Below are 27,823 nucleotides of genomic sequence, written 5' to 3'. Positions count from 1 at the left end.
ATCCTAACGGGGTTAGAAATGAGGGTTGCGGATGTACCAGAACTTAGGGAAATGTTAGAAGAACTTAGAGTCGAAGAGATAGATAGTGAACGTTATGAAGTCCGACAGACGGCAAAAGAGAACATAGAGAAGATTCAAGAAGAAAACAAGAGAAATTTTAACGCTAAACGAAAACGGGAAATAGAGTATAAACTAGGCCAACTGGTAGCCATCAAGCGTACCCAGTTCGGCACAGGGTTAAAACTGAAACCAAAGTACTTAGGACCATATAGAGTTACCAAGAAATTGAATCACGGTAGATACGAAGTGGAGAAGGTAGGAGACCACGAGGGTCCAAGACGTAGTACAACGGTAGCGGAGTACATGAAGGCATTCGACCCATCGTTCGAGGCGAACTAAACTCAGGATGGCCGGATGTGGGAGCCTTAAAGTAATTAAGACATTTTACAACACTGTATGTCATAAAGCGACTGCAGGCGGACAACGGACTAACAGCAGAAACATGAATAAATAAGATAAAATGCAAACAAGCAACAAAGGGATAACGGAACTTTTAAAAATAGCGAATAGACAAATTTCAAAGTCATAGTTTGCGCTTGAGGACAGTTCATATGAAGTTGAGTAGTGAATCGGACGCGCCACGGCAAGTAAAAATAACTTCTTTTTTGTATATGCCGAAGCATAAGTGCAAAGTAAAAATGTTTAACTAAATAAATAAATTTGAACTAAAACATGTGTAAATGTGAACTAAACGTGTCTATGTAACCTATAATAGTAGCGTACAACGCAAAATAATACGAACTTGAAATGTTAATTGTAAAACGGAAATAAATGAAATACAAACAATTTGACGTAATTTTAAAGAAAAGAGCGTGTTAATACCTTTTGAACCCCACATATATATTTTTTCGAAAATATTCGTGGGGGAAAACAGTATGTAATAATTATTTAAAAAATACATTTTTATTCATTATTTTGATTTTTTATAATTAAATATTTTTTAACGCAGTTATAAAGTAACTATCATTACATTCAAAATAAAGCAAAAACTATTAAGATACGACGAGTGGAACCAAAGATATAGCATTTTGAATGTAAGCAAGTTTGCTTATCCATCGAATCTGAGCATATGCAGATCTCCGAAAAAATTTTATTTCGAGGAAATCCTGATATATGTGTTGACTTAAATTGCAAAAAGATTCCAAAAAATAAATTTGGTGTCTTTTAAAAAAGTGAACATTTTTTTTTCTACAAATCCGTACGATTTGTAAAATAATGACCCATATATACAATTCAATCAGATTAGTGTTCTTATCCATTAGTAAGAAGCAGTATCAGGTCATCGGCCCAGCTCATTTCTTGTAAATAATAAAGACATATTTTGTATATTGATTTTTATGTAATATTTCTTCGTGTTGATATCCTTATCTTAGTATGTATGTGTGTATCTAGTTTTAGCAGAGGCAATGGTCCCACAAATATATTATTAAATAGTCATGAAAAAACCAATCCTTTTTAAATGAATGTAAGTTTGTATGTATAAATTGTAATCTAGCAATATTTACAAATTTCTTTAAGAAAACCAAGTTTAATAAACTAATATTGCATAATAATATTTTATATGCCACAATAGTTAAGATATTCAATTAGCTCTAAATTATCCTTACGCGCCTGTAACATTTATTAAATTTTTTGTTTATTATTATTACTTGTTGGATAAATAAATACATATTACAATATTATCCAAAATTTGTTGGCATACTGGCTGCAAAAGCCTTCGGTGCAGATTTCCGAGTTAAATTTTTCTTTTCTTTTTTTTTTTGTAATCAGTCACTCGTCCTCTTTCTCTTATCTTTTTGGTACGTTTGCGTACAAATTAAAATATGTATAAGTAAAATACGTACATATGTAAGTTTTTGTCGTTGTTGTATTAACGATATACACTCCCCGAAGGCGAAGGCGAAATGGTGGAATAAATCGCATTTTATTTGCACTTGACCCTAATAGATCAGTAAAGCTGAAAAACCACTCCCCGAAGGCTTTGGCGAGTGTTATCCATGTCGATGGCCCTTTGACGGATATAGATCCGGTACGTTCCGGTAACAAAGCACCATTAAGGTACTAGCCCGACCATCTCGGGAACGATTTATATGAACACATTAAACTTTCAAGGCCAGCCCTCCCTCCCCACCCCCTAGTTCCATGAGGAGCTTGGGGTCGCCAAATTGCTACATATATAAGTATTTATATTATACGGAAGTATTGAAATATTAGTGCTGTATAAGAGCCTCTATTTCGTATCCCATTTCGCAAATAAACTGGCAGCAATACGTATATTTTGTTTATTTAGCAATAGGTTAGGTTAGGTTGAACTGGCCGGTCCATCAGGACCTCACATAGACTGATTGGGTCCGTAGTGTTATTTAGCAATACTTTCGAATTTAAAATACTACTTTTAGGTTCGAGGTTCCAGTTTAAATTTGAAATTCTACATACTTTCAAATTCAAAATTCTATTCTATAATTTCAAAATCTATTTTCTAATTTGCTACATATTTTCGGAGAAGTTTCTACTATATAATGCTTGTACAAATTTGAAGTGAAAAGGAAGTACGAATAGAATCAGCTTTAAATCGAGTTACAGAACAGCGCACCATATCCTATATAATTTTTAGGTCTTGCAAAAGACTAATTGAAGAGCGTAAATAACTTTAACTCGAAAAATATGCCAGTTTATAGTTTGATATTTATGTATAAATAAAATTAATTAATTTCCATAATGACATCAGCCTAATACGCTGATTATCCCGCTTAACTATGTGCTCTTTGCGTCCGCTTTAGCTAAGCTTTCAGCTGCTTTTAACAAAGTTTATGTTGTTGTTGTTGTTGTAGCAGTGACACTGAAATGCCAGTCCTTGGTCGGGAAAAATCCCGAGTCGCTCCGGTACATAGAACCGACTGCCTTGGGAAGCGAGCAAAGTTTATGTTGTTGTTTAATGTTTTTCGTGGATCCAATTTCGAAATATTGTATGTACCTAGGTATATTAGTTTCCTCTGCTTATCAACGTCGTTTTTTGTTGTTTAGTAGAACAACAATGTATAGATAATAATTAAGTAGAAGTACATCCATTACATATACAATAGCTTTATAGTAAATCATTTGAGCTCACTGAGTACGCGCTCCTTATTTTACATTTAACACTCATCGATGTACATCTGTATTTAGTTGCAGTTGGCATAACAAGCTATACTTTTCAAAAGCAAATTCAATAGGCATCGCTATCATAATTTATGTCTTGCTGTGCTTGTGTTGAGTCATCCGAACGTTCAGATAATGGCTCTTGATCTGCCTCTACGCTCTGATCATTTCTGCTGGGACTAAACATTGGTACTACAGCCGAGTCGAACGCATCTCTAAGTTGATTATTTGCACCCTTTGGATCAAGATCTGTTGCCCAGCTAAAGTGCATAAGCGCTGAGTCTACATTTCCTAATGTTTTATGAATTTTTCCAATTAAATAAAATACTACAGATTCTTTTGGTACCACCTCCTTTAGTTCTTCAAGTTCACGCAAGGCCTCTTGATGTTTACCCAATGAAAAATAAATCGAACCACGATGAAAACGTGCTAGTGGATTTTTCGGATCAAGCATTGCTGCTGTATTAAGAGTTTGAAGTGCTTGTTCTTTCTTTTGCATGAAATATTGCATAGCACCAATATGTACAAGTATTACCGAATTTTGTGGATTTATCTTTAATGCCTTAATGTAGTATAATTCAGCTAATTCGTATTTTTCCTGTTTCGAATATATAGTACCTATGCCAAACCATGCATTATAATGTCGTGGATCTCGCGCTACGGCGGCATGAAAATAATCAGCTGCTTTATCCAATTCTTCAGTAAGCACAAGCTCATGCCCAAGTAGTGTGTAGCTGTATACAAAATCGGGTTCGACTTGTATTGCACGTTTGAAGAACTTGATCGCTGTTTCGTGCTCCTTGTGCAATGAGAAGCAATTTCCAGCTACACACCAAGTAACTGGTGAAGTCTTATCTTGATTTATTAAATCTTGCGCCAAAGCTGATAAATCCACTTCCTTCTGCAAATGCCAAAGCGACGAAGAATATATCTCCATATAATCTAAACGATGTGGTTCGATTTCGTGTATATCTTTAAATACAGCAACTGCTGATTCATATTCACGTAATTCATAATAAGCCAAGCCAATAAGAGACTGAAGCCAACTTGAGCACAAATGATGCTTTGGTATATTTGTTTCAAAATGTTTAATTGCGGCTTTACATTGATAAAGTGTTAATAGCTTGAAGCCTTCACCCAAATCACGTAGTAATGCCATCAAACCATCAGCCGATTGCTTTTTTAGGTTAAGCACGTGATGCGCCATTGTTTGTGCGTTATTTAAATTATTATTCAATAAAACTTTGGTGTCTTCAATCGAACGATTGTGTCCAGTGTTGGCCGATGTTATTGTCTCAATTTTTTCTTTGTCTTTTCGCGCGGCATTCTTTTCATTCATTTTATCTGTATTAATATTAATACTTTTATCTTCAATTAATTCATTATTTAAACAAATTTTTGGCATGCGTGTCTTGGTTTTCCTCGGTGGTGATCGTGGCAGTGCAAATTTGTTACTAGTAATGTTTGGAGACTTGTTGTTTTCTTTTACAGAGTAGGCGCTATTACTAAACAAACGTGAGCTGCGTCGCACTGCAGCGTTGGGAACCAATGAGGCTGGAAATTAAATAAATGCAGATGAAAAATATGAGTGTTGTTAATGTAATTATAGTATATATCGCACACCTAGATCAAAACGGCGATCAACTCAACTCATGGCTCTGCCATGCTCCAATGGAATGTTTATATTGAAATTTGAGACTTTTGAGTGAGCTCTCTTTTGATCTAAATAGGTGTGCGATATACGTACATAAATGTTCATGATATGTAGCGTTCACACATACTTGGAATTGATTTCTCTTTCGGAACTTATGTTTTATTTTGGAATTATTCTTTCTTATTAATTTTATATTCCATTAGCTGTAAACTATGTCTCTATTGTTAAATGTAATAAAATCAACCAAGCAAACAACAAAAACAACGAAAATACGATGAACAAGTAAGGAAGGATAAGTTCGGGTGTAACCGAACATTACATACTCAGCTGAGAGCTTTGGAGACAAATAAGGGAAAATCACCATTTAGGAAAATTAACCTAGGGTAACCCTGGAATGTGTTTGTATGACATGGGTATCAAATGGAAGGTATTAAAGAGTATTTTAAAAGGGAGTGGGCCATAGTTCTATAGGTGAACGCCATTTCCGGATATCACCATAAAGGTGGACCATGGGTGACTCTAGAATGTGTTTATACGATATGGGTATCAAATTAAAGGTATTAATGAGGGTTTTAAAAGGGAGGGGTGGTAGTTGTATATGTGAAGGCGTTTTCGAGATATCGACCAAAATGTGAACCAGGGTGACCCAGAACATCATCTGCCGGGTACCGCTAATTTATTTATATATGTAATACCACGAACAGTATTCCTGCCAAGATGCCAAGGGCTTTTGATTTCGCCTGCAGAACTTTTTCATTTTCTTCTACTTAATATGGTAGGTGTCACACCCATTTTACAAAGTTTTTTCCAAAGTTATATTTTGCTTCAAAAAACCAATCCAATTACCATGTTTCATCCCTTTTTTCGTATTTGGCATTTTTTTTTTCATTTTTAATTTTTCGTAATTTTCGATATCGAAAAGGTGGCCGCGGTCATAGTCGGATTTCGGCCAATTTGTATACCAATACAAAGTTAGTTCACGTAAGTTTAGTAAAGATATATCGATTTTTGCTCAAGTTATCGCGTTAACGGCCGAGCGGAAGGACAGATGGTCGTCTGTTTATAAAAACTGGGCGTGGCTTCAACCGATTTCGCCCTTTTCACAGAAAACAGTTATCGTCCTAGAATCTAAGCCCCTACCAAATTTCACAGGGATTGGTAAATTTTTGTTCGACTTATGGCATTGAAAGTATCCTAGACAAATTAAATGATAAAGCCACGCCCATTTTGAATTTTTCTTTTATTTTTGTATTTTGTTGCACCATAACATTACTGGAGTTGAATGTTGACATAATTTACTTATATACTGTAAAGATATTAAATTTTTTGTTAAAATTTGTTTTAAACAATTTTTTTTAAGTGGGCGTGGTCGTTCTTCGATTTCGCTAATTTTTATTAAGCATACATATAGTAATAGGAGTAACGTTCCTGCCAAATTTCATCATGCTATCTTCGACGACTGCCAAATTACAGCTTGCAAAACTTTTAAATTACCTTCTTTTAAAAATGGGCGGTGCCACGCCCATTGTCCAAAATTTTACTAATTTTCTATTCTGCGTCATAAGTTCAACTCACCTACCAAATTTCATTGCCTTATCCGTCTTTGGTAATGAATTATCGCACTTTTTCGGTTCTTCGAAATTTTCGATATCGAAAAAGTGGGCGTGGACGATGTCGGACTATACGTTCATTTTAAATAGCAATCTGAGATGAGTGCCCAGGAACCTACATACCAAATTTCATCAAGATACCTACCATACCAAATTTACCCAAGTTATCGATACTGATGATTTTTATATATCGATTCCTTTATACCTGTACAACCAACCGTTATCCAATCAAAGTTAATATACTCTGTGAGCTCTGCTCAACTGAGTATAACAACGAAAATAGGATGAAAAATAATATTGAATAAAATAATTAAAAACAATTTTTTTAAGTTAAACGGTTTTATTGAAAACAATACTTACATTAAATAATAATAATAATAAAAGCTAGAAAATATTTAGGTAGGTCCTAGGTACTAGTCATCACACTCCTCATCAATCTAGGGCGTTGACCAGACAATTAAATAAAAGCGTCACTAGATTGATGAGGAGTGTGATGACTACAGAAAATTCCAATTAAAGTTCAAAAATTCCAACTTAAATTCAGAAAAATATAATTCAAGTTCAGAAAATTACAATTCAAGTTCAGAAAATTACATTTAAAGTTCAGAAAATTATGATTCAAGTTCAGAAAGTTTTTCAGGAATTTTTTCTTTCATGCAATGGAAATTAAAGTATGTAAGATGGTAAATGTTAGCGCTAATAATTTGAGGGGCCTGCGAAAGAGCTGCGCGCATAATAGCGCAGTTGAGTAGATTAATGGCAAACACAGGTGGCCCAAAGCCATGCACAAGGAAGTTGCTTGCATCAGCCTCGGATTCTATACTCTTATATGGTGCAGAAATCTGAGCGAACGCAATGAAATACCGGAAGAACCGAGTCGCCCTCACCTCGGTCCAACGCAGAGGGGCGCTGCGAATATCTTCGGCTTACCGCACGGTATCAGCTGAAGCTGTCCTGGTCGTTGCGGGAACCATACCGATATATCTTCTCGTTGAGGAAAGAAAAACAATATATGACAACGGATCGCAAGCAAGTAGAGCTGCTGTTGCCATGCAGGCGCGAGAAGAATCGATCCGACGTTGGCAAGATCAGTGGAGCAACAGCATCGTAGGAAAGTGGACTAGGGAACTAATCCCCGAACTGAATCCATGGTTGAAGCGACCGCACGGAGAGGTAGACTTTTACCTGACCCAGTTTCTAACGGGACATGGTTACTTCCGCAAATGCCTACACAGAATGGGTAAGGTTGATAGCCCGAGCTGCCTGTACTGTGGGGAAATAGACGATGTACGCCACACCTTCTTCGAATGCAGGCACTTCTCCCATCAGCGAAGGAGGGTAGAAGATGTACTTGGCGACCTATCCCCGGGCAGTGTCATTAATAACATGACCTGTCGAAGAGACAGATGGGATACGGTCAGCACATATGTGAGGCATATACTTACCAGTAAACGAGAAGACGGATGCCTAGCCCATTAGCGTGAGAGTAGCCATAGAGCTCACGTAGCGCGCACCCGTACCCGAAGTAATGCTAAACGCGGTCCCAGGTACGGGGATTAGCGCGGGCCGTGGGAGGTTAGGTTTTAGTGGGTAGGCCTTCATGGAAGAAGGGAGTCCTATACTCGGAGAGTCTCGCAGTGAGGCTTAAATATCCCGGTCAGTGCATAAAGCATTTCCTCCTTCCACGAAACACAAAAAAAAAAAAAAAAAAAAAAAAAAATAATTTGATACAAGGATATGAAGGCCTACTGTCTGTTAAGGAAGCATTGGACTCCTTAACTCACTTAAATCAATTTTGCTTACATGAAGGAGATAGCTAAGGAAAAACCCTTTCCTCTCTTCGCTCTCCTCCTCTCATAAGAGGTCAGTTACAAGGACATCCAGCTATATTCTAAAGGTCACAAGCATTGATCTGCATTGATTATGACAGCAGTGAAGACGAAGTCAACGGAGCGTCCACAATCCCGAAAGTAACTTATAAGTACTGTGTGCACAGATCAAGTCTTCCTCCACCTGCCTCTCGCAACTCTGAGGAGGTCTCCCCCTTCCAATTACTTTCCAAGTTATTTCATGGCCGGAGCATCTTCATGCAATTGTTACAAAGACTTATCCTCCATTTGATTTCTTAGCTCGGGATGTACACGTCTTGGAGAAAATTTGGGGTACAGTATATCCAAGCCACCATTGTCGGCGAAACATCAACACTTCCGCAAATAACATATAAGTATTACATTACGCAGTATGAATTGGAATAACTTAAAAAAACAACACTCTACTTATACGTTTCAGAATTTGAATTGTAATTTTCTGAACTTGAAATGCAATTTTCTGAACTTGAATTGTAATTTTCTGAACTTGAAATGGGAATTCTGAACTTGAATTGTAATTCTGTGAATTTAAATTGGAATTTCTGAATTTAAATTGGAAATTCTGAACTTGAATTGTAATTTTCTGATCCTGAATTGCAATTTTCTGAATTTGAATTGTAAATTTGTGAACGTAAACTGGAAAAGGTGTAGTACCTCGGACCTACCTAATTATATTTCAGCTTTTAGTATTATTATTATTTAATGTAAGTATTGTTTTCAATAAAATCGTTTAACTTAAAATTATTTTTTAATTATTTTATTTTCAAGTTTTTAATCTTTATTTAATTGCCTATTATTTCTCATTATATTTATTTCATTTAGTGACTCATGTTTACACGGACTATTTCATGACAATTTGTTACAATCTAAGTCCTCAATACATAATCCTTCCAAAGACTTTACTCGACTCGGCGCCACGTATGCTTGTCCCTCCTCTAACTCCAAAATATTTTGATGTCACTTCTACCGGACGTTATGTAATATTTGTTCCAAATATGAGCCAAATCGGACCACAAATAATATCTCGATCCTTGCGCCACTTGGCCGCGATTTTTTTCATATGTCGCTTTCTATTCATGTATGTAATATGTGTTCCAAATATGAGCCTAATCGGAGCACAAATACGATTTTTTTAAATATTTCGATCCATGCGCCACCTATCGGAGTTTTTTTAATCTTATTGTTCGCATTGTCATCGGGTTCTGAACTATATTCCAAGTTTCAAGCTTGTAGCTTATCGGGAATTTACTTAAATATTAATTACCAAATTCGTTCACAACGGCCGACCGGCCGGCATGTCAAGTCAAGCTAAATAAAACCATTTAAAAATAATATATAATATATATAGTAGAGCTCAGGACGATAATTTTAACTTAGCCAACGGTTATATATTTACCATAACACAACTCCCCTGGCCAAACCACTCTCATGATAATTTCCAACAAAAGTACCATTAACAAGTAAAGGTGTCTAAGTTCGGGTGTAACCGAACATTATATACTCAGCGTGAGCTTCAATTGCATATTTCATTTCAGATAAATTACTTTTCTACATAACACGTGGCACCACCCGTTTAAAAAAAATGTCGCCCCATTTCCTCTTACAATAAAACTTGATAAGTGGAATATCATTGATTCAAACTATTTTTTGCTAAGTTACAGCTTATTATTCTAGCCTACGACCCTTTTAAATTTGTTTTATATCTAAGTTGCCGTGGTCTTTAACCGATCCCATCCATTTTTACTAGAAATATTTTCTGCTATAAGGAAAATATGTGTACACAATTTCATTACGATATGTTAATTTTTCTTCGAATTATGGCTCCCGAAACATAGAAAAATGCTTAGTCATAAAAGGGGCGGTGCCACACCCATTTTCAAAAATTTTAGTGTTTTTCAATTTAATGTTATAATTCAATTTAGAAAGTAAAATTCTATTCATACAAAGCTTTTTTTCGGTAAGATATAGCTTATTATTTTCGTCTATGTCCCTCTTAAAAATCTTTTATATTAAAGTGGACGTGGTTTTTAACCGATCTCGTCCATTTTTTCTAGAAATATTTCCTGCTATAGGGAAAATCTGTGCACCCAATTTTATTACGATTCCTTAATTTTTCTTCGAGTTATGGCTCCCGAAACATAGAAAATTGCTTAGTCATAAAAGGGGCGGTACCACGCCCATTTTTTAAAATTTGAAGTTTTTCCTATTTATTGTTATAAATCCACTTGGGAAATGAAATATCATTGATATAAATCTCTTTTTTGCAAAGATATAGCTTATTTTATTCGTTCACGACCCTTTTAGAAATCTTTTATATAAAAGTGGGCGTGGTCCTTAACCGATTTCGTTAATTTTTCTCCAAAGCATTCCTTATAGTAAATGCAACCTCTCTGCCAAATTTTGTTACGATAGGTTTAACGATTTTTGATTTATGATTAATAATATTTGTAAAATTGATTTTATCTCAAGTGGGCGGTGCCACGCCCATTTAAAAATTTTTTTTCACATTTTTATCCAGTCTCAATATAAGTCTAGACGTCAAATTTCAACATTCTAGGTGTATTATTTACTATATAATTAGGTTTTTTGTGTTTTCCAAAATGTTATATATATAAAAAGTGGGCGTGGTTATCATCCGATTTCGCTCATTTTCAATACCAATCTATTCTGGGTCCAGATAAGCTCATGTACCAAATTTGGGGAAGATATCTCAATATTTACTCAAGTTATCGTGTTAACGGACAGATGGACGGACGGACGGACATGGCTCAATAAAATTTTTTTTCGATACTGATGATTTTGATATGTCGAAGTCTATATCTATCTCGATTCCTTTATACCTGTACAACCAACTGTTATCCAATCAAAGTTAATATACTCTGTGTGCAATGCTCTGCTTTATAATGTACACTTACGGGGAAAAAAAGCCAAGGAAAATGTTTTCCCTGTTACGGCGTTTCCAGTCACTACAGCTGCGTAAGGAAACTTTTTAGTTATTGTGGTTAACATCGATAATTCCTTAACTTATTATGTGGTATCTTAAGGATAGAAAGTTAGAAAGTCCATAGCAGTTTTCGTCCTATCCATAAAAAAAATATTTACGTAATTGTTTAAAAAAAACAAATCACGAAAAATATGGAAAGCGTCGGCGGAGAACAATATAATGAAATACACCTAAGGTGATTCTGGACGAAATATATTCAATAGGTGACTTTATCCACTCGTTATCGAAGTGGACGACCACGAAAGGCCACTGAACGCGTTAATAGGAGTATCGTCACGATAGCTCTTCTGAATACATTTAAAACTCTTCCAGAAACTTCCGCGGAAGTGAAGGATAGTATAAACATGGTCCGCCGTCGCTTTGGGCAAAATAATTAGATGGTCCTTGGCTAGAATAAAACCCAGCTTCTTACCACAAAATTTCTTCATCGGCAACAATTATTGTTAGGCCTTGAGCTCGATTCGACCCGCGATCTTACAAATCAGTAATGGTAGGCCGATATAACAACAAAAATTATGAATAAAATTCATTTTGTCCAATTTATCTTTTCGTAATACCAGGTAGCGTGCGGGATAGCTTTGTTGTGGTGGAAAGTGGTTTTTTTCTTTAGCCATTGGCCATCAAATTATTTTTCCTCTAGAGACGGTGTACCGTTGTGATTCTAATTTTCATGTTTATAATATCCTTAAACTCAATGGCAATTTCTGCAGCTGTTTTAAATGTGTTCAGAAGAGCTATCTTAATGATACTCCTATTAACGCGTTCAGTGGCCTTTCGTGGTCATACGCTTTCAAAATGACGGAATAAAGTCTCTGATTCTATATATTTCATCCAGAATCTACTAAACGATGATTCACTGCAATGTATGTCGCCTACGCTAGTCATATTTCGGGTTATTTCCAGTTTGTAGACATTTATTTAAATTTCTTTCTTAAGGATAACACTATTACTTTTATTAAATATGGTTGTGTTTACGAAAACTGCCAGGAGCTTACTAATTTTTTTGTCTTAACATATGACCAAATGAGCTGAGGTATTGCCAATATTGACCACAAGAATCAAAAACGTTCTTCGACGAGCTGTAGTGGCCGTAGAAATACTGTAAGAGGGAACAATTTTCGTCGGCTTTTTTTTACCGTAAGTGCATATATTGAAATTTCTATTATGATCAAAATCGTGTAAAAAACAAAAGCAGTATAACATCGGCGCTGTGGTAAGAGCTGCTGACTCCACTTTCACTGAAAAGGACTGATGATGGAATGGGGGACAATTTCTGTATATGGTTGTAAAAGAAAAGAGTGCGTTTATTGTCCAGATTCGCTAAAAGTTACCAAAAATAAAAACTGCTAGCTCCAACATAATTATGAAAATTTTCTAACTCCATACATTTTCAATATATGTTGAGATTTCGCCGTTTTCCTTCAATCGATTTTTTTTCTTGTTTTATCTTGTTTTGTTGATTTTCCGACAGGGTGGATAAATGATGTATATTGGAACGATTTTCCGTCATCCCTTGTCAAATTTGGTTTTGAGACAAACCGGTTTCGGCGTTGTGCCATCATCGAGAACGAAAATCGACACTGGTGATGGCACAACGCCGAAACCGGTTTGTCTCAAAACCAAATTTGACAAGGCATGACGGCAAATCGTTCCAATATACATTTTTTTCTTGCATTTTGTATTTTTTTGTATTTTATTTGAAAATTTGTTCCTAGCACAACAATTTTGACATTATTTAACAGTGCTAGTCATCAATAGTATTTTTGTATTGCAACTTTTCTTTTTTGATGGGAGAACGTTGCTGTTGTTGTCGTTATTGTTGTAGCGATAAGGTTACTCCCCGAAGGCTTTGGGGAGTATTGTCGGTGTGATGCTCCTTTACCGGATACAGATTCGGTACGCTCCGGTAACACAGCACCATTAAGGTGCTAGCCCGACCATCTCGGGAACGATTTAAATGGCCGCATTAAACCTTCAGGCCGTCCCTCCCTCCCCACCACCAAGTTCCATGAGGAGCTTGGTGTCGCCAGAGCCTCGTCAGTTAGAGAAACGGGATTCGCCGCTCGAAAGTGAGGTTGACAATTGGGTTTACTTACTTACTTAATTGGCGCTTAACCGTTTAAATGGTTATGGCCGTCCAACAAGGCGCGCCAGTCGCGAACCGGTGCCAATTGGTTACACCAAGGAAGTTTAAATCGTTTTCCACCTGGTCCTTCCAACGGAGTGGGGACCGCCCTTTACCTCTGCTTCCATAGGCGGGTTCCGATAGAAACACTTTCTTGGCCGGAGCGTCATCTTTCATTCGCATAACATGGCCTAGCCAGCGCAGCCGCTGCGTTTTAATTCGCTGGACTATGTTGATGTCTGCGTATAGCTCGTACAGCTCATCGTTAAATCTTCTTCGGTACTCGCCATCGCCAACGCGTAGGGGTTCATAAATCTTTCAAAGAACTGTTCTCCCGAACACTCCCAGAGCCGCTTCATCTACTGTTGTCATGGTCCATGCTTCTGCCCCATATAGCAGGACGGGTACGATAAGTGACTTGTAGATTATGACTTTCTTTTGCCGTGAGAGGACTTTACTTTTCAATTGACAATTGGGTTTGGCGCAGCTATATATTGCGCTGGCAACTTAAAAAGGTTGCGCTACACAACCACTCGAATCTGGTATTTTAGTCGCCTCTTACGACAGGCATACCTACCGCGGGTATATTCTAACCCCCTAACCCGCTGGGGGAGTTGATAGGAGAATCAATTCAAAGTATTGGTGGCGTTGATATAAAATTGAATTTAACATATTTTTTTTTTTTACTTATTTACCTGGCGAAATACCGCCCTGATTGTTAGGGGTACGAGGTGTAAGATTACCCGTCTGTGTGAAAACGGCGGGTTTGTTTGTTGCTGTGGTACCAACTTCTTTGCGATTTATAAGATTTCCCATATGACTTTTCATCTTCTTTCCAATAATTTTCGGTTCTTGATTAGCTTCCATTAGTGTTTGCGGTGAAGGTGTATTTAAAGTACTTAAGTTCGCTTGTTGCATTTGGGCAGTGCCAACAAAAGACGAATCACCACCAGATGGACTGTGTATGGGCAGTATACCAAAACTTGGTGTTGTAGGAGAGATTGCTGAAAGGTATTTGAATTGCCTGCGAAACGGTGTGCCAGCGCTGCTATCAAAATTTTGTAACGCATTTAAACTTGATTGATCATTGCTGCTATTGTTTGTTGTCGTATAACCAACGGGTGTATCATCCAACATCATTAGCCCAGAGTTCTGCAAATTGCTACCAATCGCTACACCTCCAGTTGTGTTAATACCTCTTAGCATTGACATAGAATTGTTTAAATTGTTGCTAATATTATTATTCGGTGTAATAAGACTCTGTAGCGTTATATTTTGCTGTGCTTGGTGCTGTTGTTGCCATTGTTGCTCAACTGGCGTGCAGAGAATGTAATTTGAACTATTTTGTATGCTATTCATTAAAATATCTGAAGTGGGTTCGTTTTTGCCAATGCTATTTAAATACGGACTACTACTATCATTTAGCGTAACATTCTGACTGGCGTTAGCGCAAAGAATAAGCGAATTGCTGTTTGCACTACCTTGGCAAGTATTAAATACATCTGTATTAGAAATATTAAACGTAACAGTAGGATCAATAAGTTCGCCCATGTGACATAAATCAGCAAACGCTTGCCACATAAATGGGTTTATTTTAAGGGCGCGTCGTAGAGCTTCAGCGGCAATTTTCTTTCTTTCTGTTTTTACACAAATTTGTGCTATTAACTGTAGTACGAAACATGCAATTTCGCCGAAATCTTTTACAATATTATCTAGATTTTTTGTATCACCGAAACTACCATTAACCAACACACATTCAGATTCTGCATATTTTTTTAGTTGGAAAGCACACTTTGCTTGTAAAAATCGACAGTAGGGTGAATCTCTGGCTTTTTCCTTTAATAGCCAATAAGCTTGATGTACTAAATTTGATCTATAATAGCTGGTTGCAAGAAGAAAAATAGTTTCGTCCGTTTCAACTAGAATGATAACGAATTATTATTATTTTTTTTAAATAATCTTAATTATAAAAGACAAAACTTACCTTCACAACATAGGCGCTCAGATAGAAATACGGCATCCTTGAAATCATAGAAATTTAGACAATGCCAAATAGCAGCCTAAAAGATAATAGAAGTTAACTAAAATGTTTAAACATAAGTTGGGGCGTCTTCAAGGATACAATAATGCAAAGTTTCTGTTCAATTCGTTTGCTAAAGCTCTAATTTTTAATTAAAATATACAATTGTCTTGAATTAGGGTAGGTTGCGAGGGCTGAGCTGAACACTATGGTAACAGCTCACTACTTAGGTCAGCAATGGGCCCATTGTAATACCCTATACGGTCTCAAAGAGGACCCCTACCCAGCCTAAATTGGCTCGAACCACTTCGTGGAATTTATATATTTTGCTACAGCCTTCACTTCATAACTAGAGACCTCAGCAAGGTCATGTAGAAAAGGTTTACGAAGGATGGCCAACCTACGCCTACTAAGCGCTGGACACTGACAGAGAAGGTGCTGTACACTCTCCTCCTCTTGTGTACATCTGCAGCTGTGACAATAGTCGAAGGTCATTACCCCCATTCTAGCACCATGCGTGCCTATTAAACAATGCCCTGTTATAACTCTTATCAGGGACGATAGAACTGCTTTGTTTAAAATCAGAAGCGCTCTTGTTCGCCCTTTGTCATATGAGGGCCATGTTAGCTTGGATGTCTCACACGATGATATGGCTGACCATCGTCTATTTGCATTTCTTATAGTGCTTGTGTTCACACGAAGCCTGAAAGTGTCCATGGGTATACCTACCGAATCATTTCCCCGAAGGATATGCTCGGTGGTGCTCGTCTGCTCTGCAGTTGCCTTCAATATCCCTGTGCCCAGATACCCATATAAGGCTGATACTGAAGTGCTGAGCCATCTCGTTAAGAGATCTGCGGCATTCAGTGACCGACTTTGCGTTGTCGACGAATGAGTCCAGGGTCTTTAATGCGGCCTGGCTGTCTGAGAAAATCAATACCCGTTTACCATCCTTAGGCATAGACCCGAGATGATTCACAGCCCTGTGCATTGGCAGGATTTCCGCTTTGTCTTGCATTACTGCATAGTAGAATACGCCCTGCACCTTATACATGTTTGTACATATTTCCATATAATACTATTCAAAGTACATTCAGACTACAAGTGAAATGAATTTCGTGTCGTTTTAATTACAAAAGATACTTCATCTATATATATAAAAAATGAACACGGCTTGGCCGATTTCGTAATATTCTTTATGTTTCGCTCATGGCTCAAGAAAACAAAAAACCTAATATAAAAAAATTTAAAAAGAAAAGAATAGTTATTTCGAATGCAAACAGGGGATGAACAAGAAATTGTGCTGAGATAGGTAAAGCTAGGGGTAGTGCGAATCGGAAATGGAACAAGGTCAAGAATCTATATATAAATAGGCAAGTTGAAAATTTTCGCCATTTTTATTTATTTATTTGTCTACAAATTTAACAATTAATCAGACTAAATATAGTTACTGATTACAGATAAATTACAGGAGCATACAAAATGAAATTTTTATTATAAAATATGTATTATATTATTAAATCAGTTGTCGGGATGGACTGTGATGCCGAGCAACGGGAATTGATTAATAGTGATGTCTGAATGGATGTGATTTCGAGCAGCTGGTGTATATTTGACACACAACAAGTAGAGCTGCGATGCGTGGGAGGTTGGAAAGGACGTGATTGCAAGCCTCCCGACCAAAGTTACGGGAGCTGGTGATAAGACGTGATTTCGAGCAGCTGATGTATATTTGACACACAACAAGTAGGGCTGCGATGTGTGAGAGGTTAGAAAGGACGTGATTCCAAGCCACCCGCGTAAAATTACTGGAGCTGGTGATAAGACGTGATTTCGAGCAGCTGATGTATATTTGACACACAACAAGTAGAGCTGCGATGTGTGGGAGGTTAGAAAGGACGTGATTCCAAGCCACCCGCGTAAAATTACTGGAGCTGGTGATAAGACGTGATTTCGAGCAGCTGATGTATATTTGACACACAACAAGTAGGGCTGCGATGTGTGGGAGGTTGGAAAGGACTTGATTCCAAGCCACCCGCGCAAAATTATTGGAGCTGGTGATAAGAGTGGGAGGTTGGAAAAGACGTGATTCCAAGCCACCCACCCAAATCATTGCGTATTTAAGGTAGTCAGTAGATATTTTTTTATTGCGTGGAGTGAGTTGTTGTTGTTGTTGTAGCGATAAGGTTGCTCCCCGAAGGCTTTGGGGAGTGTTATCAATGTGATGGTCCTTTGCCGGATACAGATCCGGTACGCTCCGGTACCACAGCACCATTAAGGTAGTAGCCCGACCATCTCGGGAACGATTTATATGGCCACGTTAAACCTTCAGGCTATCCCTCCCACCCCACCCCCAAGTTCCATGACGATTTGACTTTAAAAACTAGATTGGCCGGGCCATTCCTGGCAAAGCGGCCTGATGCGTTTTGATGGATTTCTTTGAGAACCTTTTTGTGCTCTTTTTTTTCTTTTGAGGACATTAGAAGACTACTCCTAGCAGTTCCGGGAGCGGTGTTTTGACAAACCTGTAGTTTCTTCCAATAACTAGCCTTTAGGCTCGGCCACCAAAATGGGACCCCCTGTTGTTGTTGTAGCAATGCTTCGCCCCACCTAACAGCCGTGACCGATCACAAATTGTCATCAATATCCTCTAACGGGAGTCCAAGGAAACTTGCTGTTTCAACAGGGGTGGACCATAAGGAAAGGGGTGTTAGAGGCGTTGGTTCCACATTACAATTAAAGAGATGGTTGGTGTCATGTGGAGACACATTGCAAGCGGGGCATACATTTTGTATGTCGGGGTTGATTCTGGATCCAGAACGAAGTTGAGCAAGAGTGAAACGCGTTTCCCTGGAGTCTGTGACGTACGGTAAACTGCTGAGGCCACTTCATACCTCCTATCATATTGCAGAAACCTTTCTTCGTACGACTCTTGAAGTTAAAGACTTGGGGATTTACTTCGACTCAAAGTTTAATTTTAACACTCACGTCAGCTTCACAATTTCTAAGGCGCTTTCAATGCTTGCTTTGGTCAGACGCCATTCCGCAAACTTCTCTGACCCCTACACACTCAAAGTTTTATATACGTCCTTTGTGCGGTCCAAACTTGAGTATGCGGCTTTCATTTGGCGGCCCTACCACGCAGTTCACATCAACCGCCTGGAGCGGGTTCAAATAATCTTTATGCGCTTCGCGCTTATTTCGTTACGTTTCTCTGAACCGATCCCGTCTTATGAGTCTCGATGCCAACTAATATCCTTACTATCCCTAAACAGTCGCAGAATTCTTTTGGCCTCGTTGTTCATTTTCGACCTCTTCACGGGCAAAATTGACTGCGCGCTGCTTCTTGAAAGACCATGCTTAAATACTCCCTGTAGAAACCTCTGCCACTTTGAAATCTTTTTTCATAGGGCTGAGTAGAACTGTTTATAACTCAAAAGCGCCTATTAACAGAGCCCTATCAGAAATTAATTGCTTCTCAAGTGTTTTGGATATTGATTTCTCCGACTCAAAATACGCTTTTCAACTTAAACTAAAAAATTACTTAATATGTAATAATATAAATTCTTTTTGCTAGTGTTCTCCATAGCTTATTATAAGCTGGTCTCTGTAATTTAGTTATAAGTGTCTGTAATAAACATTTGTTACTAGACTAAATAAATAAATATGGGTGACGCGTAGCACGTAATCGGCTGGCTAATTGCTTTGTATGTAGTCATGAGCGTTTCTTTATCTTTTCCCCAGGTACTGCCAGCGAGGGATTTGAGGATTCTGTTACGGTTCTGAATTCTCGGAACAATTGCGGCTGCGGGCTCAGCAATATGTAGATCCTGATCAAACGTCACACCCAAGATTTTGGGGTGTAGGACAGTCGGTAGCGTAGTGCCATCGACGTGGATGTTCAAAATGGTCGACATTTGGGGCGTCCATGTTGTAAATAAGGTCGCGGAAGATTTAGTCGGTGATAATGCCAGGTTTCGCGAGGCGAAGAGATCAGGGAGGTGTAGCCGTTTATTTTATTGCATAGCTCATCGATCTTTGGGCCTGGGCCTGTGGCCATTACTGTGCAGTCATCGGCGTAGGAAACGATTGTGACTCCTTCCGGTGGTGAAGGTAGCTTAGATATGTAGAAATTAAACAAAAGCGGGGATAGGACACCACCCTGTGGCACCCCTTGTTTAATTCTCCTTTGTTTTGATGTTTCGTTTCTGAATTGCACCGATGCCTGCCGACCACCCAGATAATTTGCGGTCCACCTTTTAAGACATGGGGGAAGGGTGGACCCTTCCAGGTCTTGCAGTAACGAGCCATGGTTGACCGTATCAAAAGCTTTTGATAGGTCTAACGCTACGAGTACTGTTCTATGGTGGGGATATTGATTCAAACCGCAATTTATCTGGGTGCTAATGACATTTAGCGCGGAGGTAGTGCTATGGAGTTTTCTGAAGCCATGCTGATGAGGGGCTAGCTGAAAATGTGCTTGGAAATAAGGGAGCAAAATGGCTTCAAGCGTCTTTGCCACTGGCGATAGGAGAGATATCGGACGATATGACTCACCTACGTTGGTTTCCCAGGCTTTAGTAGCGGGACCACCTTGGCCATTTTCCATTTCTCGGGTATGACAAAGGTGGAAAGAGACAGGTTGAAGACATGCGCTAAATATTTGAAACCCTCTTTCCCTAGGTTTTTAAGCATCGGCATGGCTATGCCGTCTGGGCCCACTGCTTTGGATGGTTTAGCGCGACCAATGGCGTCCTCAACCTCTCTAGCGGTGATGGTAATTGGTGACGCGCTGAGTTTGTGTTTATGTGCGTGTCTATTGGCTCTCCGTCTATCTTTGTCGACCGTAGGATGCATTATATATTGTCGGCAGAAAGCGCTCGCGCATTTTTTCGCATCCGACAGCACCTTATCGCCAAAGGCGATGGAAACTTTGTCTTTGTGCTTAGTCGGATTCGATAGGGACTTTACGGTGGACCAAAGTTTACCTACACCGGTATAGAGGTTACAACCTCTTAGGTGCTCTTCCCATTTCGCCCGCTTGTGTTCGTCCACAAGCAATCTGATGCGTTGGTTTATATCCCTTATTTGGGGGTCGCCTGGATCAAGCTGTCTTATAAGGTCGCGTTCCCTCGCTAAGCTCGCGGCCTCCGCCGGGAAGTGGGGCCGGATTCGGGAATTCTCCCGGCGGGAATGAAATGTGCCGAGGCGGATTCAATGACCTTACGGAAGGCACGCTCCCCTTGGCGGGCATCAGTCGGGATAGGGAGGGCAGCAAAGCTGCTGTCTGTTGCAGGTTTATATTCTTCCCACTTTCCTTTTTTGAAGTTTATGAAAGTGCGTTTTTCGGTGACGATGAAATCGGCGGTACGCTCGAACGAAATAAGTATGGGCAGGTGGTCGGATGCCAATGTTACCATCGGCTGCCAGTTGACGCAGTTTACGAGTTCTGCGCTCACGATTGAGATATCTGGCGAGCTATGACAGCTTCCTACCATACGTGTGGGGGCGTCTCCGTTTATTGTGCAGAACGTCGTTTCGTCTATTTGATCCGCCAACATCTCACCCCTACTGTCCGCCCGCAAGTTTGAATGCCATAGGTCGTGATGGGCATTAAAATCGCCTAAGATAATGCGATTGTTGACAGTGAGTAAGGCCTCGATATTAGGGCGGTATCCACTGGGGCAACAGGTGACAGGAGGGATGTAGATGTTGATGATTTCTAGATTTGCATCGCCTGACCGGACAGATAGGCCTTGACGTTCTAAGACATTGTCACTGCGGTCGATGCCAGGATCAAATATATGATATTGCACAGAGTGGTGTATAATAAACGCGAGGCCGCCTCCATTTCCGCTCTCGCGGTCTTTCCTGTGGACATTATAACCAGAGCAGGTCTGCAATGCAGATCTTGCTGTGAGTTTAGTATCTTGAATCGCAGCAATGCGGATGTTGTGCCGCTTCATGAAATCGACTATCTCCGTAATCTTCCCAGTTAGTCCATTACAGTTGAACTGCAGAATTCTGAAGTGCATGAGGAGTGACGCCGCCACTCCTCAGGGGTAAGTGAGGGGTGACTACGCCTAGGTTGTGGAAGGCCAGGACGCAATTGCTGTTGTGGCCTTGGGACTGGGCGCCCTTGGGCAAGCATTGGGGTACCCGGATGATTTGGGTTTGCGACCTGGCAACATGGCGCGATGAAACCCGTCGGGGGGTTGCCGTCGCGGAGACCAGAACATCTAGGAAAGTGGCACCACCCAAGGCAGGAGCTGCATTGAGCGGATGTCGCAAACCTATATATTCTGTGCTGGCAGACGGTGCAAACGGAGGCAGGGACTAAGAGTCTGTTTCCCTGACCTGCACGATTGCTGCCAGAAAAGAGAGGGGGAGAAGAAGACGGGGGCAGGGGCTGATGCTCAGCATTGCAACCAGCTCTACTACGAAGGTAGTAGTTATGAGTGGTATCAGCTGTTTGAGTTGTTGGCGCCGTGGGGCGCGAGCAGCAGCGGGTACTTGTTGTGGCTTGCTGAGCAGCGAAGCTGCTGGAAGGTAGTGGGGATACGCTTAGGCGTAGACTACGGGACGCCCTTGGGCGTGAGCAGCAAGGAGCCACAAAAGATTTATAAAAGTTGCGTGGACGTCGGGTTTTGGGATCAAGCCCAGAACAACCTGTCCGATGCAACCACCCCTTGCACGAGACACACTGAACAGAGTATGACCGTCCTAAAAAGATTCTTTTCTGGCAAATGCAGCAAAACCATTTCTCATGACCGGGGTCAGGAGACGGACCCGGATTGGGTTCGATACCTTCCCGGAGTAAGAGAATATGTAGCAGTCCTGCTGCAAGGAGCTGCTGGGAGGATGACAATTTGTGGGAGGGACGAAACAAATTAAATGGGGTCACACTGAAATGACAGTCCTTGGTCGGGAAAAATCCCGAGTCGCTCCGGTACATAGAACCGACTGCCTTGGGAAGCGTAGCCAAGGAGCCATTCTTGTGAAACAGCGTTGAATATGGTAATTGCAGATTGGAAAGAAGACATGGCGGACAAAAAATTTACAGTGTCTGTCTTCTTGGATTTAAAACGGGCTTTTGAAACTGTCGATAGATCTGAGCTATTGGACGTTATGTTTAAAATTGGTATAAGAGGAAAGGCGTTGGAATGGTTCCGGAGTTATTTGGGTGACAGAAAACAGAGAACGATAATTGGAAAGGAGGTTTCATCAGTGGTGGATGTTAACATTGGTTTACCACAAGGCTCGGTCTTGGCGCCAATATTGTTTACATTGTATATCAATGATATCAAAAGATGCTTAAAATATTGTAAAATACGTCGTTTTGCGGATGATGCATTGCTTATCATAAGTGAAAAATATGCAGAATGTGCCATGCTGAAAGTACAAGAAGACCTGGACTCGCTATAAAAATGGTTATGCCTTAGAAAACTGAAATTAAATGTCGAAAAAACTAAGTTCATGATATTTTGTAAAAACACTAATATCATAAGTAACAATTGTTTAAATATTATTACGCTGAAGGTAAAAAACATGGAAATCCAAAGAGTAGACAAAATTAAGTATTCAGGAGTTTTGATTGATGATAATCTAAATTTTGGAGAGCATGTAACATATCTGGAAAGGAAAATTGCACAGAAAATAGGCTTCATGTATAGAACATGTAAACATATCAGTCAAAGTCATAAAACATTGGTATATCGTTCAATTATTGAACCACACTTCATTTATTGTCCTACTATTCTGCTATTAAGTAATGATATGTATATTAAGAAACTTCAAATACAGCAAAACAAGGCAATGCGATTTATTTTAAAATGTCCTCCAAGAACGCCAAAAATTGTAATGCTCAATAGATTAAACTGGCTTAGTATTAAACAGTCAGTTAGTTATTTCACATTGAAATTTATACACCAACTTAAGTTAGGAATGTTACCGAATTACCTGAGTAGTAAAATACATTATAATCATGAAATCCACAATTATGGAACTAGAAATTGCAATAATATAAGACTGCCTAGAATAAGAACTGAGTTCGCCAAAAGGTCTCTTGAATATTTAGGGTATAAAATGTATAATGAGTTACCTTCTGATTTGAAAGACTGTTTAGTAAGTTCAAAGAAAAATTGTTTTTATATTGTACTTCACTAAATGTGACATGAGTATTTATGTAATTGAGTATTTATGTTTAATCTCTTATTTTAACCTAAACTAGGTCTTAAAGACCGTAATAATAAATAAATAAATAAATAAAAAATGACAGTCCTTGGTCGGGAAAAATCCCTAGTCGCTCCGGTACATAGAACCGACTGCCTTGGGAAGCGAATGGGGCCCCCTGAACATCACCTATGTACATAATAAGGCCCATCGTTAAAGAGCACAACGAAATGCTGACCAGGCAGTTTTGCTATACTGTCAAGCACCGTGCCACTTTCGCAAACAACTGCTTGATCTAGCAACGGCTCCAAGAGGGTTAAGGCAAGATCTGCATAAGCATTATGATGAGATCCGGCACCTGCCAATACAGCCGTTTTATCCAGACAAGCATAAGGAGGAAAGATTCACTTATAATCGCCTTTGCTAAAACGCGCCCGGCTAATCCTGTTATCAATATACAATATCCTACTTTTACAGAAGAAAAAAGAAAACTACCGAGAAATACACGAGTAACCCCAGCGGGTTAGGGATCTTAGAATATACGCGCGGCAGGTATGCCTGTTGTGCGAGGCGACTAAGATACCAACTTAATTCAAAGGGTTGTGTAACGCAACACTTTCAAGGGGTTGCTAGCGCAATATATAGCTTCCCCAACCCAATTGTAAACCTCACCTACTAGTGTCGAATCCTGTTTCTTCAACAGCCGAGACTCTGGCGACCCCAAGGTCCTCGTGGATTTAGGGGGTGGGAGGGCGGCATGGCCTAGAAGGTTTCATGTGGTCATGCCAAAACGTCCCGGGATTGTCGGGCTAGTACCTTAATGGTGCTTATTACCGGAACGTACCGGATCTGCATCCGGCAAAGAACTATCAAGATCGATAACACTCTCCAAGGCCTTCGGGTAGTGTCATTATCGCTAAAACAGCAACAACAACACGAGTAACCGTTCCAACATCGGTCTGGATATTGTAACAGGTAAAATTCTTAATTGTCCAGAATCAACCCCTTAATTTTATTACGGCTTTGAATTTTAGGTACAATTGCGGATGCATGCTCGCCAAAATGTAGATCCTGATCGAACGTCACATCCATTACTTTTGGATGTAAAACAGTCGGTAGCGTAATGCAATCGATGTGGATGTTCAAAATGGTCGACATATGTTTTGTACATGTTGTAAATAAGGCCACCGGCGATTTGGTCGGTGACAATATCAGTTTTTCTTGAGGCGAACACCTTGGATAGATCAGGGAGAGGGTCGCTTATTTTATTACATAGCTCATCAATGGGTGGGCCATGGTAACTCCTGCTCACGGCGAGGCGATATGTAGAAGTTAAACAAAAATGGGGATAGGAAACCACCCTGTGGCACCCCGTGTTTCATTCTTCTGGGTTTAGATATGTATTACGTTTCTGATGTTGATGCCATTAAGCGCGGAGAGATATCGTTGTTGTTGTTGTTGTTGTAGTGATAAGGACACTCCCCGAATATGAATGTAACATACACATATTAAGCAGGCGAGACTTTGGCGACCCAAGATTATTCATGCAAATAGGCGTGGGGGGCTGGTGGCTCAATGGTGTTTGGTTTGAATGCAATTCCTTTCCGGAGCTGACCATGGAGCAGTCTCGCTGCACCGATCTGTTGGGAGGATGACAATTTTCACTCCGATACATAGAACCGACTGCCGTGGGAAGCGATGTGTATCTACCAGTAGCTTTGATATTAAAATAAGGCCATTTATAACTTACTTGAAAATACGTGGTTTATAAGGTTCAATGTGGTCGTATTAGATCGTTCCGAGATGGTCGGCCTTGTACTTTAAAAGCGCTTGTTACTAACAGAATCTATATTCAGCCAAGGACACATCGATAAAACTGTTACACATTAGACCCAACTGCAGAGCAACAATATATTTTTCAGAGTTAGTTACTTATGAGAGGCTAAGCTTATATATTTTTAAAGAGTATAAAATGAACTTTGATTTAAGGAGATTACTTGCCTTTCTGCAAGTGGGCCTTGAAGTCAATAGTATCAGAGTTACTCTAGTCTCTCCAAACAGGTGCGTTGAGGACCTTTGTTTCTTATTTCAGGGCAACAAACTCCTGCAGCACTGCTCAGCCTTCTGATGGCACCAATTTTTACTCTAAATATTCTTTGAGAAACAAATGAACCGGATTCACAGCTAGTTTTTTTGCGGCTTCTACAACCAAAGAGTAAGTTCAATTAGAAGGTCTTAAGAGGTACGAGCTTTAGTTGGGTGTCTACGGAGTAATGAAGGATATAGCGCCTTTCTTCTTTCACAATACATAACCCTCTTTTCTAGCATTAGATTGTACTGATAACTACAAATGAACTTTGGATAGCAGACAATACCCGAAAGTTAAGAATCTGTTGGAACTGCTGGTTTGAATGAGTGAGTTCCTTCTGGTTCCAGTTCGACTTCCACGGAACCGAACGATTAATGTGATCACATCGAAACTTGTCCACCATACTCATAAGTTATAGAATAGCAAAACGGTCATATTAAAAATATATGCTTTAAAAAGTTAACGCACATTTAATAGTTAAAACCAAAAAACGGTTAGAAAATAAGTTCATGATAGGGTTTAATTAAGCCGAAAGTTCGAATATTGAAACTAAGTAAAAATTAAGTATAAACATGTCACGTTAATGCAACGATGCGTGGTAGTTACCTGGACAGGCTCCTGTATAATCATGATGCGTAAATTCCTTTATGATGAGTGTACTGAGAAATTTTATGTAGACCTTAATATATATAAGAAGTTTTACATCTACTTGTTCTTTGGTTTCTAACTTATGTTGGTAAATTTTTCCTGCGGCACACCTGGGTTCGTTGCATATGTAAAAATGTGTATGTGTTGATATTCCACAATAAAGTATTACATACAATTTTTGTTACCAGGCTTTCCTCGAGATTTAACTTCACAAAGCAATTTGTTTATTTCTTAAAATCCAGTTCACTATATTTTTTTATTTTTCTATAAAGTATTGATCATTCCAAACCATTGACGTCGATCACATATGGATTTGAGATAGAATCAATTCTTAATATTGCAACAACGGTCTCAATTTCCGTGTAATTTCAACTATAAGAGATTTTGTTTGCTTCAAAATATAATAGCTTTCACTATTTAAGCATCACTTCTAAATTGGATAAGACAATTTGTTTCATTGATCCGGGACGCGCCTGCGATAGACAGACAGCTTTCAGACCTTACATTTGGGCCGCGGCACATCTTTAATGTTTCACACTGTTCGTATTCAATACAGAAGGCAATATTTCACTAGATTGATTCAACTTTTAAAAATTTATGATGATTTATTTGTTTCTAATTGTTAACATAGATAATATAGTAAAAAACCTTTCGTTTTTTCAACAGCACACAGGCTCCACATAACAATTAGTGATGCCACTCAAATGAAATGACATTTTGATTGATTTGACAATCCCGATTAGAAGACAGCGATGCCACTTTTTCTAGCACCGTCACATATCAATCTTACAATCATCGGCGAATGTTTTTATCGCTACAACAACTACAACAACAATCAGGCCACACTCAAGGCAATATCCGTCAGTTGAGATTAGATCATGAACGATCATTGAGTGAGTAGGGAGTTTGAGTCATTTAGGGTCTTATAACACAATTTGCTTCGCCTGGGTACCGCGCCACGGAGGGGGGATGAAAACGAGGAAGTGGACGGTATGACTAGGAAGGCAGCGGCCGAACGAGCTATAGAGCCCGAGCGCATCATGATCATGGCAATGAAGTAACACACACTAAGGGAGATTAGGCAGAAGGAGGCACGCCTCAGAGATTGGCAAAGCTTAAAATAACACTTTCGTATTTTTTTTCACCACCGGTTGAGTCATTATGAATATTTTTTGGAAGTAGTTCACAAAAACATGATTTTGAATGCAAAAAATCAACAACCATCTGATTTTTACTACATTATTTATAGCTGACACTTTTCACTCCGGTTAATAGTTTACCGCAACCCATTCTGAATTTCTCTGTCGGCTAAGAGTCGGTAAGATGCTTAACCACACATTGCGAAAACGGCCCTAAGGACTCTTGGATCGCTAAACTCTTCAGGAGATACTCGCAAGAAAAGATGAATTTCCATGTGGTTCTTGTAATTTTGACG

The 27,823-nt window shown here is 39.2% G+C and overlaps 1 protein-coding gene across 2 annotated transcripts; it reads right to left on the bottom strand.

Annotated features, from left to right (window-relative positions):
• Nucleotides 1–1,379: 1,379 nt before the first annotated feature.
• Nucleotides 1,380–27,063, bottom strand: Cdc27 (cell division cycle protein 27). 2 transcript variants are annotated; one of them, XM_067789054.1, is made up of 5 exons: nt 26,574–27,063; nt 26,347–26,498; nt 15,444–15,519; nt 14,155–15,378; nt 1,380–4,752 (listed from the first exon to the last, which is right to left on the bottom strand). In XM_067789054.1, the coding sequence occupies exons 2-5, from the start codon at nt 26,368–26,370 to the stop codon at nt 3,266–3,268; spliced, it is 2,811 nt and encodes a 936-aa protein (XP_067645155.1). In that variant the 5' UTR covers nt 26,371–26,498; nt 26,574–27,063; the 3' UTR covers nt 1,380–3,265. The 2 variants fall into 2 exon arrangements, with proteins under 2 accessions (XP_067645155.1, XP_067645154.1); XM_067789053.1 differs by having other exon boundaries at nt 26,347–27,063.
• Nucleotides 27,064–27,823: the final 760 nt, after the last annotated feature.

The sequence above is a fragment of the Eurosta solidaginis genome, chromosome 5, assembly GCF_040869045.1.
Source record: "Eurosta solidaginis isolate ZX-2024a chromosome 5, ASM4086904v1, whole genome shotgun sequence".
NCBI classification, from domain to species: Eukaryota; Metazoa; Arthropoda; class Insecta; order Diptera; family Tephritidae; genus Eurosta; species Eurosta solidaginis.
The sequence above is the reverse complement of the archived record's forward strand: the minus strand, read 5'-3'. Positions and strand labels throughout refer to the sequence as shown.

Bases quoted from the DNA above. Each gene is read 5' to 3' on its own strand.
- Cdc27 (XM_067789053.1), bottom strand. From the start codon at position 26,370: ATGATTATACAGGAGCCTGTCCAG. The intron at 15,520-26,346 runs GTAACTACCACG...ATTATCTTTTAG, and splicing joins TTATACAGGAGCCTGTCCAG to GCTGCTATTTGGCATTGTCT. The intron at 15,379-15,443 runs GTAAGTTTTGTC...TTATCATTCTAG, and splicing joins TGAGCGCCTATGTTGTGAAG to TTGAAACGGACGAAACTATT.